This window comes from Grammomys surdaster, unplaced genomic scaffold, assembly GCF_004785775.1.
Source record: "Grammomys surdaster isolate TR1022 unplaced genomic scaffold, NIH_TR_1.0 126133, whole genome shotgun sequence".
NCBI lineage: Eukaryota > Metazoa > Chordata > Mammalia > Rodentia > Muridae > Grammomys > Grammomys surdaster.
The window spans coordinates 5,486,795-5,506,969 of record NW_021620941.1 but is presented as its reverse complement, the minus strand read 5'-3'; the positions used below and the strand labels follow the sequence as shown (position 1 = coordinate 5,506,969).

The 20,175-nt window shown below is 47.2% G+C and overlaps 1 protein-coding gene across 1 annotated transcript in view; it reads left to right on the top strand.

The window, feature by feature from the left end:
• Ak8 (adenylate kinase 8) overlaps positions 1-20,175 on the top strand; it is a 116,467-nt gene that overhangs the window by 58,081 nt on the left and 38,211 nt on the right. The window contains exon 11 of the mRNA XM_028757138.1: positions 3,629-3,770. Coding sequence (XP_028612971.1) covers positions 3,629-3,770 — 142 coding nt within the window. The remainder of the gene's footprint in view (positions 1-3,628; positions 3,771-20,175) is intronic.

Below are 20,175 nucleotides of genomic sequence, written 5' to 3'. Positions count from 1 at the left end.
GGGATGGGAGTGGGTGCAGGGGAGGGGTGTGTGGAGGGATGGGAGTGAGTGGAGCACAGGAGTAGGTGCAGGGGAGGGGTGTGTGGAGGGTACAGGTAGAGAGAGGATTGTGAGGGAGTGTGGAAGGAAGGTGTGACTAGGCATTTGCAGTTAAGTCTGCTCTTTCCAAGGCCTAGGAGGGTTAAGAAACTCACAGAATGCTGAGACCTTGGTGACTTCCTGGTAGGATGGACTGCAGGGGGCACTGTGGCCTGCTAACACCCTGGAAATTGATGCTTGCAGGAAGCCGGATGTAGGTAGAGTTTAACCGCAAGCCCCTAACTCAAGACCAGAGGCTGGACAGAGCTGCTGAGTCTTGGTAGGTGCCCTCTGGGCCTGGAGCACCCCAGGAACCCCATGTCAAGCACACCCAGCCCAGAATCAGCGAACTGAGATTTTAATGGCCTTGAGAAGAAAAGAAAAACAAAAAACCAACTAACAAACTCCAGCTAGCTAACACCGAATGTATGGTGTCATGGAGTAATAGACCACTCATGTCTTGCACCCTGCTAACCTCGGTTGACAGGGCGTTCTGGGGAACTAGCCCTTGGCAGTGGCTGGTATGAAGGGTAATGTGTTAACTGTCAAGCCTGGAAATCAAGCCTGAGGCATTTAACTTAATGGTGAATGACTTTAGATGGAGAAAAATCTCTGGGCGAAGAGGATAAAGGATAAACGTGCCTGCTATCAAGGGAATTTTAAACTTGCAACTGAGCAACTTGGTGGATTCTGGTCCAGAGAGCCTGTGGCTGCTGAGCTGACTGGTCTGAACACGTGGGCTTGGACCAGCATGCCAGTAGCCTGCAGGTAACAAGACAGTTGTGAAGCAGAGACACACAGAGGTACCTACAAGCCTTCTACAGACTCTTGGGCCACATCTGGGGTTTTCAAGGTTCTCCTCCACACCCAGGCCCTACCCCTCTGTTGGCTGCATTGGGGCAGGGCAGTGGCCCAGAGGCAGTGTCCTGAAGACTCTGCCTCTTGTCCTCTGCCAGCTGTCTTTCTAGCTCCCTTCACCTCAGTCCACAAGAGACAGCACAGCCAGTGCCCCAGAAGAGACCTTTCATATGCTACACTAAGACTTCTATGGGAAAGCACATCTTGGCTCTGTAGCCCCTTGGAGACTCTGGATTTTTCAATTCGTGTTCTACAAGGATGCTAGACCTTGCCAGAATAACCTAAGATGGGCAGATCTGGGCAAAACCCCCCATCATGCTAGCCTCCTGGAAGAACTTCCCAGTCTGGTAAAACAAGAAGACAGGAGTCACCCACCTGTGGAGGTTCTCCTCATGTGGAAGCCACCTTCTGGGACAATTTGTCCCATGGAACAAGGTCACAGTGGCCAGTGCAAGCTCTTGCAGACAGAGACTTCCTCTTTTAAGGAAATAAAAGGACTAGGGACAGGACTTATTGCATGTGTAGTGTTTGCCTAGCATACATTAAGTGTACATGAGGCCGTGGACCCAATTCCCGGCCCCACATAAACCAGGTTTGATGATGTACTCTGGTAATCCTGGTACTTAGAAGGCAGAGGCAGGAAGACGAGAAGCTCCTAGATAGTTCTTAGTTACATAGTGAGATTCTGACTCGGGAAGGAATGGAGGGAGGGCAACAATTCTTTGGGGACAGTCTCCAGTGTTCTGAGCCCATGCAAACAGTACAAACAGTGAAGAAAAAAATCCTGTCTCAAAGTAGGCGGCTAGGACCCACATTCGTGATGACATTCATGCACTCACATGAATGTGCACACACTGAACCCCCTTGACTGTGGACGTGCTGTGACCGGCTACTTCAAGTTCCTGCCTTGACTCCCCTGGTATAATGGACTATGACCTGGAATTGTAAACTAAAAACACAAAGCAAACCAACCAACCAATCAAATTAACAAGTCGACCTTTTATCCTTTAAGTAGATTGCTGTCCAGCCTTGAGCGAGATCACTGCAGGGCAAGCTGCCACCCTATTAACTGCCCTGAATGGACAGCCAACGGCTTTTGTTTGTTTGAGACAGGGTCTCTACATATGATGGCCTTGAACGCACAGAGATCCACCTGCCTCTGCCTCCCAGGGCAGGGAATAAAGGTGTGCACCACTGTACTGGCTGGAAAGCCTCTAATCGAAGGAGATGCTCACCCCTTGGAATACATAGGGCAGCACCCAGAAAACGGTCGTGTGCAGCAAAGTGCCTCTCATTCACTGTCAGCCTGTGGGATCTCACAAGGCTTCAGAATATGTGCTCTAGGGCCACTTGCTGGACCCACAGATGTTTGGTGAGAGAGAAACCTTGCAGAAGCTTCTAGAGAAACAGCCAAGCATCCCCCCGCTTGGGGCCCACATCCACGGCAAACAGCAGTAATATTTACTGAGTATTTCTGGGGAAATGAGTGCAAAGCGCAGGCGATGCCGTGCAAATTGCCAGGACGCAGAACATCAGCAACATGGAACATTTAATGAGACTAGGAAGAGAGGTGTGGGTTTCAGGAAAATGTCACTTGCAGCAATGTAAACAGGCTTCTCATATCTCCCTGTGCTGGGGACTTGTTTCAGTCTCCAGGTTTAAGTAGAGCGGTGATTCTGGAGAGAGATTGGGTTTGCCAGAGACAGAAAAGGGGAGTCTCCTCCTGGAGGCTGGCAGGGGTTGCTGGTGGATTTTAATCCACTGAGACTAATGGGATGGAACCTCAATGCTATTGGATGGAAATGAAAACGCCGGGCCTGGAGTGCTTCCATGAGAAGCATTTGCCGTGGTCCCAATCCTGTGCCCCCTCCTCCAGATTTATATGCTGACTAAGGTATAAGGAGAGATACCACTCCATGTAATTCTGCTCTGACCTCACTTGCATCCCTTGGGAAAGAGACACAGGGCTGGAACAGTGTCAGCTGCTGAGGACGCTGGCTGCTCTTGCACAGGATCCAGGTTTGGTTCCTAGCACCCACTCTTGATCACAGCCATCTGTAATTCTAGACACCCTCTTCTGGCCTCTGAGGGTACCAGGCATGCATGTGGTTCACCAAAGACAATGCAGACAAAACATTCATACACACAAAATGAATTATAGGTAAATAGTAAATAAGAGATCCCTAGTAACACTCCACCAGGAGGTCACACCCATCATACTTGTGTCTGTCTGTCTTTCCTACAGAGAGAAGCCCAAAGGCATGCTCAGTGGTCTTTCTTCTGATCATCTCTTTTTGTTTTGATCTTCAGACTGAAGCCTTTGCTAACATACCTCTCAGCATCCCAAAGACTAGCCATTATTCAAGAACCAGCAGGGAGCCTATCAGCTAGAAAGGGCCCTTCCCAGACAGCAGTCTGTCCTAAGCTTTGCCTCTCGGCCTCCAGGTCTAAGAGCCAAATTCTCTTCCCTGCTGTGTTTCTCAGTTTAAGGGGGCTTGTTTTAGCTGCCATAACAGACCAAGATGGAGGATGGTATCTCGTTAAGGTCTGAAAGATGAACTCTTGTTGCTGGACCACAGAGGTTCCCAGTGGTTCCAAGGGGGCTCTGCCTAAAGCTACCTGTGCAGTATCCCGTGTGGCTCAGGATGATCAGAAAGCTACAGGATGATGTCTTATCTGTTTTCCTCTGCAGTTCCAGATAGTATCATCACCAAGGCTCTGGCAGAGCGTCTGGAGCAACAAGATTGCATCCAGAAAGGGTGGGTGCTGCATGGCTTCCCAAGAGATCTGGACCAGGCCCGGATGCTGAACTCTATGGGCTACAATCCCAACAGGTGAGCTCCCTGTGCAGAGCCCCAGCCCCTTTGCATGGAGGTGCAGGTGATGCCTGCCATTGTTTCTGGTGCACTGTAGCAGGCTGTGTCATCCCGTCTCGTGCTTCCCACCCCCTTTGCCCTGTGAACGATGACAGGCTAATAAGGTTCAAATCCTGCTTGGCTTGCTTCCTTGCTTCTAGGTTGTGGGTTTGAATTTTATTTAATATGTGTTCTGGCTCCATCCACATGCATGACCCGGCCTTTGTGAGTGCATCTGGTGTGGTTAAAGAATCAGTAAAATCTAACAAAAATTAAAAATTGGCTTAAAACTTAAAATGAAAAGCTTATAGTTAAAAACCTATACATAGGTAATTTCAGTTTGCTACTGATAAGTTATTTCTCCATAGATGAAATGAGCCAGTTCAAATCAGATTAGATTAGATTAGATTAGATTAGATTAGATTAGATTAGATTAGATTAGATGCAGGTTTATTGGGAAGCTGTTCACTGGTACCAAGGAGTGAGACCAGGAAAGTCACCGTAGAATGAGGGTGGGGGAGGGGGGAAAGAATGAGTTCAAGGGCTGTGAGAGTCACTATGGAAAGAGGGTGGGGAAGGGGAAGGGGGGGGACCCAAAAGGTCTGGATTATATGGGGAAGAGCCTCTGGGAGAAGGACAGCTACAAACATACTACATACGTGATTCAACTCTGGTTTAGAATATACTGTATATGTAACCTGGATTCAACTCTTGTTTAAAAAATAGATCTACTAGGAAAAAAGTTTTAAATGGCAACCATGTGACCTGCCTCCATCTCGTCTGATGACCTCATCAAGACGGAAGCAGCCACATGTCTGGCAGCCATTTTTACTAAGGTTAAAAGGTACATGCCATGTGACTTCACCATCTTAAGATGACATGGGGCATAAAGAAACAATTATAAAACTTGACAGTTACTTAGGTTATCATTGCATCTCTTTTTAGACTAAGGAAGCAACAACTAGTCTCCAGAATATTTTGGATTGGTATGGATTTTTATATGTTGATTAAAATGTAAGGTTATAAAGGTCTACTCAGATTAACAAAAGCTGACTTAGAGATTTACACTAACTGCTTATGTCTTTGCAAACTGTTCAATACCAGATGAATGAAAAAGAAATAAATATAAAGGGAAGACACCATTGTTCCTAGGTGTGGTGAAGGGGAAGTTTATTATATAGATGAAAGGGAGAGTACAGCCAAAGGCAGAGACATCTGGGACAGTCGGGGTAGTCATGACCCTGAGCCAGGCTGTGTGAGGAAAGGGGGAAGGGAAGGAGAAGGAGAAGGGGGAGGGGCCAGAGAGGATCCAGGTCCAGCAGCCAGGAGGCCCAAAAGAGTAGACCAAAGGCCCAGGTAACAAAAGTTATTGGGTTATATATGGAAGGCCAGCTGGCGGAACAGCTGCCCAAACCCTGGGCTGGAGAAGTTTAGGCTAAGGGGGTGGGGTTTGCCAGCCACACTCTGTAACAGGTAGGGACTGAGGGATGCTGGGAAAACCTTGTGCCAGGTCCACTTTGATAAGTAGCCACCTCAGCCATTCAGGGTTTGAGATTTAGCAGTGCTTGGTGTTCTTAGGTCTACCTCTGTGCTTTCTGATTCCCATGTCTGTTTCCCAACACTACCACACCACTGAGCCGTGTGTGCGTCACACGTGCACGTTGCTGGTTCATTTCTACTTTTATGGGTTCTGGGGAGCACATTCAGGTTGCCAGGCTTACTCTATCTTGCCAGCCCTAGCCACTTTAGTTTTGTGACATATTTCAACACCATGTAGCACATGGCCCTCTGTTACTGCTCTGCTCTGTATTTACAAAGGGGCATGGATTTGTTTTACATGGACAGAGGGCTGGCTGCCATGGGAATTGCCTTAGCTGATCAGCTGCTCTACAGACCCTAGCCTGCTGGAGACAGGGCCAGCGCTCTCCTGGGGCATACACTTTGAATTCTGAGCCCATTTCTAGATGTGATGTATATGTAACTTGGATTCAACTCTTGTTTAAAAAATAGATCTAAGCCGGGCAGTGGTGGCGCATGCCTTTAATGCCAGCACTTGGGAGGCAGAGGCAGGCAGATTTCTGAGTTCAAGGCCAGCCTGGTCTACAGAGTGAGTTCCAGGACAGCCAGGGCTACACAGAGAAACCCTGTCTCGAAAAAACCAAATAAATAAATAAATAAATAAATAAATAGATCTACTAGGAAAAACGTTTTAAATAGTTCTTGTTGCTTTTTGTTTTAAGAGAATAGAGAAGACATTGTTGTTTGCGTTTTGATTTCTTCTCTAGCTGCCTTTTAGAACTTTCTGTCTAAGTGTTTGCACCTGTGGCTCTCGAGGTTTCCAGGTGGAGGTGATGGACCTTCACCTCTCTTCCTTTTCAGTCTTAGTGTCCCCTGTGGGGCAGGTGGAGCCGTGCCACCAGACAGAACTAGTATGGTGGAGGAGATTTTAAAAACCCTGGTAAATTTCATAACTGAGAACAGTAGGCGTGTAAATAAGCTCCCGACGGTTGTGGAAAATATTAAACATGATCGGCAAGTTCTTGAGCTGCGCCCGACACCGGCGGGCCACATGGCTCCAGTGGGGTGTTCTCGTCTCGGCAGACTCTCTGGCCTGGAGCTCCCAAGATGTCTCCACCCAACTCTCTAAGTTTCCTTGGTGGGTGGTTGCCACGCCAGCCCCATGCAATGACCACCCACCTTGCAGTTAGTTGTCACATTTCCCAGCAACCAGGTAAAACAACTCTAGAAGCTTATAATTAATCAATCAGATTTATACATCAAAAAATTCCCAATACACAAGATACCCACACAATAAATTCAGGGCCAGTTGATAATGGTACAAGCTGCCCACCTAGATTAGACAAGTTACCCCAATTATTCTGTCCCTATATGATATATCTACCTGTGGCTATTTAAAGCCATGCAGAATCTGAATCATCCTGTTTGTCCTCCATCTTGCTTCCTTCTCCTCTTCTGTGTCACTCCCTGTCTCTGCAACTCTTAGCTCCACCTCCCTCTTCCCTGGCCAATCGAAGGCTTCTTGTTGTATTAATAATTAAATTAGTTGGACAGGGGAAATCCTGCTACACCCGACCAGATTCCTGTCCTAGAGCATGTGACCACAACACCCCACTAAGAGGACCATGACAACTGGTCACATAGCACAAAGCCCAGAGTTCTCTATGCCAATGAGGTATCTAGATGGCCCGCCCGAGGGTTTAGCCAGCAAGCTCTCTTAGTGGGCATTCCTTCCTGCAAAAGGTATTCCATCTCTAGTCCACTCTGAGTAAGTTGTGTGCATCCTCATCTGCCATGAATAAGCAGCAGGATTGTCTCCTTCATCAAGGACTGCCACAGGGGGAGGCCCCCATCATACAGAGCCACACCTAAGTATCCTCTCCCACCTCCTGCCTCATTTGTCCTTGCATCCACAGCCCCCTTCTCACTGTCCTGTCATGTGCGTTCCCACATCCACACGCACGTGAGCATGGACTCGGAATCCGGGTGAGAACGTGGATTTATCCCTCTGAGTCTGCACCACTCACTACATGAGTTCATCCATTTCCTGAGAACCTCATAATCTTGTTTCCTTCTATTGGCTGTGCCTGTGTTCTACATTCTTACTACACACTGCTCAGCTGATAGACATCTGTCTGGATTCATTGCCATGTGAATTCAGCAAGACAGACATGGATGTCCATGCGTCTCTGCGGTTGGATACAGAATGCTGTGGGTATGTGCCTAGCAGTGGTATATCTGGGTCCCGTGGGAGATGTATTTGCGATTTTCTGAAAACCTCTGTACTGATTTTCATAATGGCTTCAGTATACTACAGGCCCTCCAAGGACTGAACTACTGTTCCTTTCTTCCTACATGGAATTAAAATTTTCTACACAGGCTGGGCATGGTGGTATACATCTTTATACCCTGCACACAGGAGGCAGAAACAGTTGCATATCTGCAAGTTTGAGGCTAACCTGGTCTATATAGTGAGTTCCAGGCCCAGGCCAACTAAGGCAACATAGTGAGACCATGTCTCAAAAAATAAAAAGATAGTTTCTGCACAGCAAAGCTAACAGACAATGACAGAATAGGAAAAAAAAATGTCTGCTGTACTTTAGACAGGACTTTACACACACACACACACACACACACACACACACAGAGAGAGAGAGAGAGAGAGAGAGAGAGAGAGAGAGAGAGAGAGAGAGGGACACTACATTACATTTAAAAATTAAATTAAGGAAAGAGCAGGGTTATCCGTACTACACAGATGAGTCCAAAATTATTCAATGAGCCCTCAAAGCCATGAAAATAGACGTCACAGAGAGGTAGGACAAGGGAAGGATCAGGCATATCACTGCTGGCTAGAAGACAGGGACCCTGACAGTTCTAAAAGGAAATTAATTAATTCTACAGCCATCAGTGAGCACCAGGGGAGAGCCACCACCCCAGGCCCATATAGACCCTGACCTACAGGAGCTACCTCAGTACTTGCAAGCAATCAAGGCTGCTAGGGTAGCAACAGGAAGTGACACACTTCTGGGCACGTGCGAAGTCCGTGAGGCTGCTTCTCTCCTTCAGCCATGAAGGAGTCTCAGGGATCCGACTCAGCCATTAGGCCAGCACCTTTATCTGATCCATCTCACTATCCCTCTAACATGTCATTAAGTCTACAGTCTAGGCAGGCTGTGTTCAGGTCTGTACCTTCACCTCGTTCACCGATGTCCGTCCTTGTTTATGGTTAGCCCCCTAAGGACCAAGTGATTGCCAACTGCTCCTTAATATTGCGTTTCATTCCCTGTTTGTTTGCTTTTAGGGTTGGGGTCAATCCCGTTCCCCCCAGTCTCTAAGCCACCTCCTCAGCCCTGTTATTTAAGAAAGGGTCACTAACCCTGGTTGGCCTCAAACTCATTTTCTCCCAGGGTTCAGACGCACACGGCCAGAGCTGACAGCACAGCCTTTCTGCTGGCTTTTATTGTTTCCTGTGGTTTTGCCTGTGTGCTCTGGTGCTGTGTTTGTTATTGTGTGAGGCGCTTCTCTGGTGGCTGTGGCCGACAGACCCGGTGGAAGCACCTTAAGAGAGCTAGGGTTTCCTTTTTCTCATTGTTTTAGGTGATGAGGACATGGTCGTTGGGCACCATGGCCCTAGGCAGGACGTGATGGGGATGGGGACCTGTGTCGGGAGTGTCTCTTCTGCCTGTGGCCTGGGGACCAAGTATAATCGTTAGAGGCACAACCCAAGATACCTTTTTCCTGACTAGGCCCTACCTCCTAGAGTTTGCAGAGTCTCCCAAAACAGTGCCACCAGTTGGGAGGATCAAGTGACCCACACGGGATCCTGCAAAGACAACTCCAGTTCAAACCACAATAGAACACACTGACATATGGAAATAAGGAGTTCACTTCCAGGCTTCTGTCTACATGATGCAGGGCCTCATGAATCCTGGGCTGCCCTTGAACTTCCTGTATGGAAGGAACCATACAGGTTGACCTTGAATTCCTTATCCTCCTGACTCTACCTCTGAAGTGCTGGGATTGCATATGTATAACCTAGTTTGTGTGGTGCTGAGGATTGAACCAGGGCTTTATACATGCTAGGCAAGGATGCTAGCAGCTGAGCCACATCCCCAGCCTGCCAGGCTTAATGGCTATGTAGGACCAGCGTGCTGTGTTCTCGTCAAAGTACTGCAGATAGTTTACTGGGAAAGAGCTGACTCAACTGGAGGACTTAGCTCTTTGCTTGTTTGTTCAGTCGTTCATTCATTCTTTCTTTTTTTACTTTTTGCTTTCCCTTGAGTTAAATATTATACCTAGAGCTTTAAGGCAGAAACCCTAGCTCAACCCCTGTCCTCAGCTCTCTTCACTGTGATAAACTCAGGACCAAACAGGACTTAGGGAGGACAGTGTTTTGCTTATACATCCTTTTTTTTTTTTTTGGTTTTTCGAGACAAGGTTTCTCTGTGTAGCCCTGGCTGTCCTGGAACTCACTCTGTAGTCCAGGCTGGCCTCGAACTCAGAAATCCGCCTGCCTCTGCCTCCCAAGTGCTGGGATTAAAGACGTGCGCCACCACCGCCCGGCTTGCTTACACATCCTGATCAAAGATGATCGTCCGTGATTGAAGGGAGTAAAGGTAGGGACTTAAGCAGGACAGTGGAGGAGGGCTGCTTACTGGCTTACTCAGCCTGGTTTCTTATAGAACGCAGGATGACCTTCTCAGGGGGTGTGTCACCCACAGTGGGCTAAGCTTGCACTCAACAAGCAAGAAAATGTCACATAGACACTGCCACTGACAAATCTGAGGAGATACTTTCTCAGTTGAGGTTCCCTTCAACTGAGTCAGCTCAGGTCCCACAGTGTGGTCAGATGAACTCAAGCTGATTGCTTGGGATGATCCACCCCTGGGTGCAGCCATTTGCAGACAGTTCTCCTTGTGGGCCTGGTCAGCCCCATGAAGCTTTGCTATTCCTGGAAACCAAGGGTAACTGGAGCTTTGGGACAGTGGCTGGAGACCTGTAGATGCCAGTGGGACCTGGGACAGAACACTGTAAAAGCTGACAGCAAACTGCTTCAGTTCCCAGTGGCTCGGCCTCTCATGTCTTGAAGAAGATGAGACAGGTGCGGTAGATCAGCACTCCTTGTGACTAATGCTTGCACAGAGCCAAGCCGCAGACTGGCCCTAGCAAGGGAGGCAGACATAGAGCAAGGGCTGGTTCTCATCTGTGTCCCCATCACCTCTGGGCAGCTCTGCAGCACCTGCTTCACGATGACCTCGATTTGCCACTAGCCAGGTTTCTTTGTACCTCTTTGTTGTTTCACAAGGGTCAGCCCCTCAGGGAAGCTCACACACAGTGGGATCTGTCCCTTTCTGTTTTCTCTGGGTGACTCCCATTGTGTTCCTATGTGGACTGGCTTCACTCTAGGTCTGGAGCCTTCCTTTGCTAGTGCTAAGGGAAGTCTCTTTCTTCCTAATTGGAGTTGCCTCCTGAACACACCTCTCTCCCTCCATCTTTCCTCCATTCATGGACACCAGCCCCTCGGCCCCTCTACTCCTGATACCTGATATCCTTCCTCTTCCAAAAAATGGCCACTGGCCCTTGTCCTGCACTTTGAGGGTGGGGAGGCCGAGACCAGTGCGTCCTAGGATACTTGTGTGCCAGTTCGTTAGACTGTTGTCTTGATCATCTTTGGTTCAAATTTACTTTCTAGATCTATGACGATTTCCAATTCCAGTTTTACCTCACACAGTCCTTCTCTGTGGCGTCAGCTCGAGCCGTGGTCACCAGCTGTTTACACAGCTCGGCTGCCTCCCTGTTTATTAATCCGTCTTTCGTTGCAGTGGATTATATGGAGTCATTTTCAGTAGGGCATGTGAACACCCAGCTTTGCATCCTTAAGCATGTCTCTGTGTGTCCTTCCTGTCAACATCATCTGGCAGGGTTCTCTGTCTCGGACACACCCTGCACACCCAGCAGCATCCTGAATCATTTCTGCTTGCGACATCAGGGTACCACTCTTCCTCCCCTCCCTCCTCTGCCTCCCATCTTCCACATTCCTCGCCCCCAACCTCTCTCCTCTTCCACCTTCTCTCTCTCCCTCTCCCTTTTGCTCCTTTCTTGCTCCCTCAGCAGCCTTCCCCTCAGCCCAGGAGGGACAGGAAAGCATCCCACACTGGTGTGATGGAGACTTCCCTGCCGTTTGCTTGGCTTTCTTCTTCCTGACTGACTCTGCTGGGTGCCTGGCTTTGCCTCTTCCTGCCTCTGTCCTTTTCTTCTCTATTCCTTTTCTCTCCTCAGCTGCATTTGCTCCCTCTCATGGCTACTTCCTCAGTTCTAGAAGCTTCTGGTTTCCCTGTGGGGCTTTTCTCTTAACTGTGGGCTTTCTTCTCATCTTTTTGAAAACTTTGTCACCTTTGAATTCTTACTTCCGTGGAGCCTGTCCTCTGTAAATTGCTCTGAGCATATTGATAAGGTTTTATCTAAAATGCCCTTATGCTTTGAGGAGCATTTTTTTGTCTAATGTGTATTTGTCATCTTTTTTAAAATTAGTTTTTATCACTTTTCTTCCCTCTCTGAGAAACTCCTACATCCAAGATAGATCTATTTCATAAATTGTCTGTCTTTGGAGAGGCCTGTGAGTATCTCACAGTAGTGGGAGCTGGTGTGTTAGCTCTGGCAGACTCAGTCATAAATTGCTACACGTTTGGCTGCTCCAAACTGCACAGATTAAGGTGGGCTGCCTTCTTCTGTGGCTGGGAGAAGAGCAGCCACCATTTGGCCCCTAACTCCTTACCTTCATCCAGGCCAGCACCTGACCTCTCCGCACCCACAGATCCTCAAGTAGATCCAAGGAACCATGTGATCAGATGTGGCTCACCCCAGGAGCCGAGGATGACTGACATACAGACATACCGAGGACCCTAAGGTGCTTCATCGCACATTACCATTCCCTTTGTCCAAAGTGGACTCTAGGGATTAGGAGTTAGACATACTGCCACCCTGACTGGGGTCATGTGACTGAATGTGTAGCTTATGAAAAATGGGGCCACAATGAACACACAACAACAGAACATGAATCCATCATGAAACACATTATGAACCCAGGGTGCTTCTGACAGCATTCACCCATGCCGCAAGGTGTGAATTCATGCAATTTTGGTTCTGAGCACACATGTGCACTTTGCTTTGTGAATGCTGCTATGCCATACAATGCCAAAGAACACTGCCAAAAGCATCCACAGCTCAGACCTGAGACTATGGTGGGAGTACAATCTGCAGGGTTTGTGTGGCACCAAGAGACTTCTGCTCTATAGAAGCAATGGCTTAATTACAGGAAACAAAGGTGTTAGATATGTCCCCACTATCGTTCTTCAGCATTTGAGTGACAGATTATTCTATTTCTGTTAGAACATTTGGATTTAAAACTTGCTGTTTGTTTTGCTGACTTGGGTTTCATTTTTAAATTGTTAAAGGGCCAGTAGTGTAGCTCAGTGGGTACAGCACTTACCTACAAAGCACCAGGTGCTAGGTTCAATCCCCAGAGCAGTACAAAACTGGGTATGGTGGACCACACGCGATATCCCAGGACTGGGAAGTAAAGGCAGATGGATCAAAAGGTCCTCCTCAGCTAGCTAGGGCATTGTTGGCCAGCCTGGGCTCCATAAGAGCTTGTCTTTAGGGAAAAAAATATTATTCAATGAGGTTGAAGAGATGGCTCCAAAACTCTGCTGCTCTCACAAAATTCATGGCTCAGTTCCCAGCGTCTACACCAGGCGGCTCACAGCCACTTGTAACTAATCACACAGAGCTGGGTGGTGCTGGTGTGCCACTTTAATTCCGGCACTCAGGAAGCAGAGGTAGGCCAGGTCTATAGCTCTAGTTCCAGGATAGCCAGGGCTACACAGAGAAACCCTGTTGGGAAAACAAACAAACATTTTTGTCATTCACCATATGTTGGCCTGAGATCAGGAACCATGAATCTCAAGTGGTCAGTCTCACTCTGCCCAGTGACTGTCAAGCAAACAAATGAGAAATGTTGGCGAGGCGCCATCGGTGGAGGTGTGAACTGGTAGTGTGGAGGTTTACAGAAAGCTAAAAAGAGAGCTACTTTGTGACCTAGCTATATCACTCCTGAGTCCCAGAAGACTCCGTATTCTGCTGCAGAGACACTCACTCATCCTTGTTTATTGCGGCTCTATTGAAAATAGCTAGAGGTTGAATCAGCCTAGATGTCTATCTACTGATGGGCGCATATGTGAATTTAGTACTGGACTAGGCAGAGTCCTCTTGAGTGATAGAAATTATAGGGGATTTATTAGAATGACTTACAGATGGTAAGCTATGTGGTCCAGCTAGTCCAACAATGTCTGGCTGTGAATGGAAAGTCCAAGAATCCAGTAGTTTCTCAGTCCATGAGGTTGGGTGTCTCAGCTTGTCTTCAGTATAACCCGGAATCCTAAAGAAGTAGGACTCACTAGCATGGACAAGCAGACAAAGAGCAAAAAACAAAAAGCAAAAAGCTTCCTTCTTCTGTGTCGTTATACAGGCTGCCTGTAGAGGAAGTGGCCCAGATTAGAGGTGGGTTCTCCCCCAAAGGTCTGGATTAAAGGCGTGTCTTCCTACCACATAGATCCAGATTAGGAGTAAGTAGGTCTTCCCACTTCAAATTAATCAAAAATCCCTCACAGGTATGTTCTCCATATCTGGGTTTTAGTTAATTCCAGATGTCGTCAAGTTGACAACCAAGAGCCTAAGCCGTTAAACGTACCACACAGATCGGAACTTTACTCAGCTTTAAAGAAAAGTGAAGTATCACAATTTACAGAAAAAGGGATGGAAGTGGAAATACAGTTTTTAAATATTTTATTTTTAATTTTGTGTCTGTGTGGGTATATGTATATGAGTGCAGGTGCCTACAGAGAACAGATCCCCTGGGCACTGGGGTTGCAGGTTGCAAGCTGCCGGATGTGGGTGCTGGGAAGTGAACTCGGGTTCATTATAAGAGTGCTAACTCCTGAATCTCTCTCCATCCTCCAGAAGCTGTGTGATTAGATGAGGTAGTTCAGGCTCAGAAAGGCAGAGCAGACGGGGTGCTCACCTCCTCCGCGTGCCTCACTCCTATTTTTACAAATATTCATCCATATGTCGTTGGCAGGTGCAGGTGTCAGGGAACCCATGACAGCTTAAGAAGGTGAAAGGGTGTGTGGGTAACAGAACACCTGCTAGGGACCAGAGGTGGGAGATTTAGGGGTCCGAAGGCTTAGCATAAACCTAGTAGGTATTTAAAATGCCACAGGGAAACCTGCTACTTTGCCTTCTGAAATAATAATAATGATAAAATAAGAAAGAAAAAAGAGAAAAAAATTAGAAAATAAAAGAGCAAAAGCATCACTTTCCTGAGGAGGAAAAAAGAATTTCCAACAGCCTCCAAAATGGCCCTAGATACACTTCTGCCATTTTGTTGGTGTGAAGCGGTGTTCTCAGTGCTATTATAAAAGACTATTATAAAATCAAATATCTATTCACTCTGGGTCCTGTAGTATAAAATATTCTGCCAAGATTGAATTCACTTGTATGCAAATTTGTTTCCCTGTTTAATTAAAGATAAAATGCGTTTTTACTAAAGAATTGTTTTAAAATCAATTCCTTTATTATCAATAAGTGTTTGGTTTGCGTGTCTACTTTGTTCTGTGCCTGTACATGAGGGGTCACAGGGTTGTGTGACTATTTCTCAGGAAAAGGGTTCAGGAGTGACAAAAGCTCTAAAAATCTCAGGGTGAGTCTCTAGGAGGCCAGCAGTGCTGAGCCAAGCTTGGTCAAAAGCCCTGGGACTAAGCAAGAAGCCTTAGGGGCAGCGGCAGCTCATCCAGTCTCCAGGGGAAGAGTCTGGGGCAGGGTGTGCGACTATGGAATATTCCTTTAAGGGAGGGTACATAGATGTCACCAACAGCTCAGAGAGGGAACCAAGTGCTGGTTGTGTAAAGCAAATGACTTTTATGCCTGGACTCAGGCCACGCACCCAGTACAGAAGGACTGACAAGGAGAGTGTGCCCTGGGCTCTGGCCCACACAGGAAGAGTATCCGAGAAGCAATTTGATTTCAGGCAGGCTTGTGGGAGGATACATCTCCATCACCATGGAGTCTTTAAAAAATCACTTTCTGAGAACTTTGTAAACGGTTCTAATCTACTTTATTTGATCCTAGGACATAAGACAGGTGGAAAGTATACAAAGATGGTTGTCTATGGTACAATCCGCTCCTGTGCCCTGGTACACCTTTCTCTGTGCTTCACTATCACTGTGCACTTCCTCCTCCCTCTTCCCTCCTCCCTCCGTCCTCTGCTCTCCTCCCACAGCCTCTTCCCTTGACAGCCTCTCAGCTTTGAGAGGCTGAATATTCTGGTGATTAACTCAGAGAGGGATTTCGAACATGAACCATTCCCTCCTCGAACCCCCAGATTCATCCAGGAAAGAGAGAAAGGTCCTCAAATAAGTCCGACTGGCGTGAGGACAAACACCAGCACGGTAACTCTGGTCTGGGTGTGATGCCAGTCATAAAACACTCCGGTCTGGTGCTGCTGGCTTGACACTAGGAGGAAATCCTGGCAGAATTATAGCCATGAAGCCAGTCTAGGGATACAATACAGAAACCTATAACTCAGATACAAAAACAATCTCCGAAGGCCCACCAGCCACCCACCCTCCTCTTTTTTTTTCCAGGAGGATTCGATGAAATTAGAATAAAATAAATTTACATATATATCAATTTTATTATTAAAATATATTCACACTAGTAAATAGAGTTATTGGAGAAGGGCAAGCTTTCTGCGTGCCAGACTCAAAAATAGACCTCTTTGGCTTATCAGAAAACAAAGTTATTGTCTCCTCACCAAATATAAATCTCCTCTTCGAGCCAATAAGTGCAGTGTGTTCAAATGTAATGCTTTGTCAGGCTCCCACCTCATAAACCCACAGCCCATAATAGTAAATTACATTCCACTGAGCAGTATCAATCTCTCTGTTCAACCACCACACCGTGAGGGAAGCCCAGCAATTGATGTGTAGAGAGGAAGGAGAAAAAGTTATTTGAGAACAAATAAAATGGGCCATAAAGTTTGTTAAAACGTAATAATAATAGAGGAGAGACAAAGAGAGCCGCTTCCAAGGCTGAGCACAGAAGCCTGCCCTCAGCTTGCTGTGAAATAATTCATTTCCTGCTGCAAGCCTGCAACCATGTGTTTTCTTTAAGATCTGTATTCACTATGCAGGGGCTGGGTATAGGCTCTGAAGGACATCCCGAAGTTTGTGGCATCTCAGACAGCTGGGTATCTGAACCCCTACTTTTCCTTGAGAACTTAAGCCTCCTGGCCCTCATGGTCTCAGTCATAATCATGGATGCTGGAAAGGGAGGTGAAGGAGGGGACCTTGAAGGATCTGCCATTTAGCAGACTGCTAGTGATGGCATTTATGACAGCTGTCTTCTTTCTATCCCATTGGATCAAGAACACTCTAGAACATTCCCCATCTGTGACTTTGACTGTGCCGAACTGGAAACTGCCAGTCTCTGCCAAGGCCAAGGGTGCTTCCCTTGTAGCTGTCAGCATCGGGTTGGTGCTGGCTGCTGATGTTTTCTGCTAGACTGACACTTCACATAGCTGTTACCTCCAAGGACCTAGAGATCAGCTGCTGTGTAGGGAGAGGCAGCAAACCAACCCTGTGTGCACGGGGCTGAGGCTACCCCTCACAGGCAGCCTGCCTGAGAGAGCCAGCCCTTCCATACAGCCAAGCTTTCTTTACAGTTTCCCTCATCATGGTGGGACATGTCTTAATCCCAGCACTGAGAAGCAGAGGCAGGTGGGTCACTATGAGTTCCAGGCTAGCTTGGTCTACATAGTAAGACTCTGTCTCAGTAAAATTTAAAAATGTATTTTATATGTATGGGCTTTGCCTGCATGTTTGCGTGTGCACCACATGTGTGCCTGGTGCCTGCAGAGGCCAGAAGAGGACATTGGGTCTTCTGGAACTGGAGTTACAGACAGTTGAAGCTGCCTTGTAGGTACTGGGAATTGAACCCAAGTCCTCTGGGAGAGCAGCCCGTGTATACTGGACTAACTAAGGCCATTTTCATGAGGTATACAGTATGCATTGGCCTATGCGCCTCTCCTTGCTATCCCCCCTTTCTACCTGTCCCAGCTCCTGTCAGTTCCCTTCATTCCCCTGACAGGGCACTTCCACTTTCACGTCATCTGTGTGGAAATGATTTTGTACATATAGAGAGGGACCGTTTTGAACCCACAGTGAGAGCAAGTAGGTGAATGACATTGCTTCTCCCCCTCTCCTCTCCCTCCCCCTCCTCCTCCTCCTCTTCTTCCTCCTCCTCCTCCACCACCACCATCATCATTATGGTTTTTCAAGACAGGTTTTCTCTGTAGCCCTGGCTGTCCTAAAACTTACTCTATAGACCAGGCTGGCCTCTATCTCAGAGATCCACCCTCCCTCTGCTGGGATGAAAGACATGGGCCACCACCACCCTGCAATATTTGTCCTGATGAGACTAACTTAATCCACATAAGGCAATGATCTTCAGTTTTATCTATTTTCATAGAAAAGAAATGACCTCCTCCTTCTTTATGGTTAGAAATTCCATCGTGTACTTACAGAACATTTTCTTTACCTTTGGTCTGTTGTTGAATATCTAGTTTTTGTTTGGTTTTGTTTTTTGTTTTTGAGGCAGGGTCCTACTCTGTGGCCTTGGCTAGCCTAGAGCTCACTATACAGACCAGGCTGGCCTCAAACTCAGAGATCCAATTGTCTTTGCCTCCTGAGTGCTAAGCTTGAAGGTGTGCACACTACACCTGGCCTGGACAACTAGTCTGAGTCCAGCACTTGGCTTTCTGGCTTTGGGCTGCACTGCACAATAGGTCACTAGTGCCTTCCACATGAGTTCCCGGGAGTGGTGGAGCTGGGTCCTGGGAAGAGTCCATGCTGACCTCCATAGAGGCAGGAAGAGTCTGCCCAGCTTCGTGCACACCCTTACTGACATCTGCTGCTCTCAGTTTTCACAGTGGCTGTCACTCTGATAGGCGTGGGGTAGAGTCTCAATGTAGTAATGGGTCTTTGTTTGTTTGTTTGTTTGTTTTACAAGACTTACTTTCATCGTAAAGTATTCATGTGAGTGGTGAGCCCACAAAGGCCAGAAGAGGGTGTTGGATCCCTCAGAGTTGGAGTCCCAGGTGGGACGCTGAACCCTGTGAGCCTGGCGATTCCTCTTGATCCCTGCAGCTCCTCAGTGTGTTTTTGTTTGCGTTCTCTGATGACAGATGGAGCTAAACAGTTTTTTTCTGTGTTCATCGCTCATTTGAATTTCCTCTCTTGAGAAATGTCTGCTCGTCTCCTTGGTCCCTTCTTCACTGGATCTTCCACTGCTTGTGGCTGTTTCTGAGTTTGAGGTGGGCGTTTCCCGCTCCCCTCCAACCCTCCTCTTCCATGATGGACGGGAGTAAGGATCACAGGATGGGATTTCTGTGGAGTGCTAGCTCTCTGCCCTCCTTCCATCCCATCAAATCCACAGCCAACGAGCAGGTTTACTCAGGGAAGACGCCTGCATTAGAGCAGCTGGGTCCTGGTTGAGATCACCCTCAAACCCAGCTCTGGAACTGTCTCTAGTCCCCATGGTGGGGTTAGACTACTACTTCATTCCTGTGGCCATATTAACCTCAGTTTCCTTGTCTGTCAAATGAGGCAGCAATCACTACTCTTGACTTCACAGCAGCCTGCTCTAGAGAGTGGAAGGAACATGAGGATGTGTGTGTGTATGTATATTTGTGTATGTGTGTCTGTGGATGTATGTGTATATGTATGTGTAAATGTGTATATGTATTTGAGTGTGTGTGTCTGAATGTGTGTATGCATATGTGAATATATGTGTGCTTGAGTGTATGTGTATGTATGTGAGTGTATACATGCATGTGTGTGCGTGTATGTATATGAGTGTGTGAGAGTGGATTTGTGTCTATTATGTATATGTGTGTGAGTGTGACGGTGTGCATATATGTATATTGTGTATGAGTGTGAGTGTGTAAATGTGTGTGTATGTTGTGTATATATGTGAGTGTGTGTGTGTGCGCGTGTGTAAGTGGGTGATTGATATAAATCCTGTAGCTGTAATAGACTAAAATGAACTGGCTTCATGCGGTCTCCCCCTGAGCAGGCTCACTCAAACATGGAGGATGCAGCTTGAGTTCTGTCGTAGAGTAGTTTACACACACCCTCCCAACCTCGGGGATATTTATGGATGTTGAGTGTAAACACATTGCTTAACAACAGTCACCACATACTATTTAGTCCCAGCTCAGTAGAAGTGGAAATGGCTGAATCGTTTCATGCCAGAGATGACTGCCCGTGAGGGGACACCAGCACATTGTCTTTATTATTATTAATTATTATTTAAGACAGGGTCTCCTCAAGTCTAGGCTAGGCTCAAACTCCCTCCAACAGTAGCCAAGATGACCTTGAACTCCTGATCTTCCTGCCTCAACCCCCAAGTGCTGGCACCACAGGTATGAATTCCGTCATGGACTAGTTTGCTGTTCCGTGAAGTCCAGAACTGAATTGGCAGGTAGTTCATAGTCCTAATTCTCATGGTTTTATTTCAAAGCTTATTACTTTTCATTCCCTGTGACAAGTTCCTTTAAAGAACAACATACTGAGGCCCTTGGATAAGGACAGGGCCTCTTCTAATCGCTCCAAAGTAAGGATGCTACCATTCTTAAGAGGGCAGCCAGAAGAGCAGAGAAAAATTAAAATGCAAAGAAGAATTGCTTGTGTGGAGCACATGCGCTCTCTCTCTCTCTCTCTCTCTCTCTCTCTCTCTCTCTCTCTCTCTC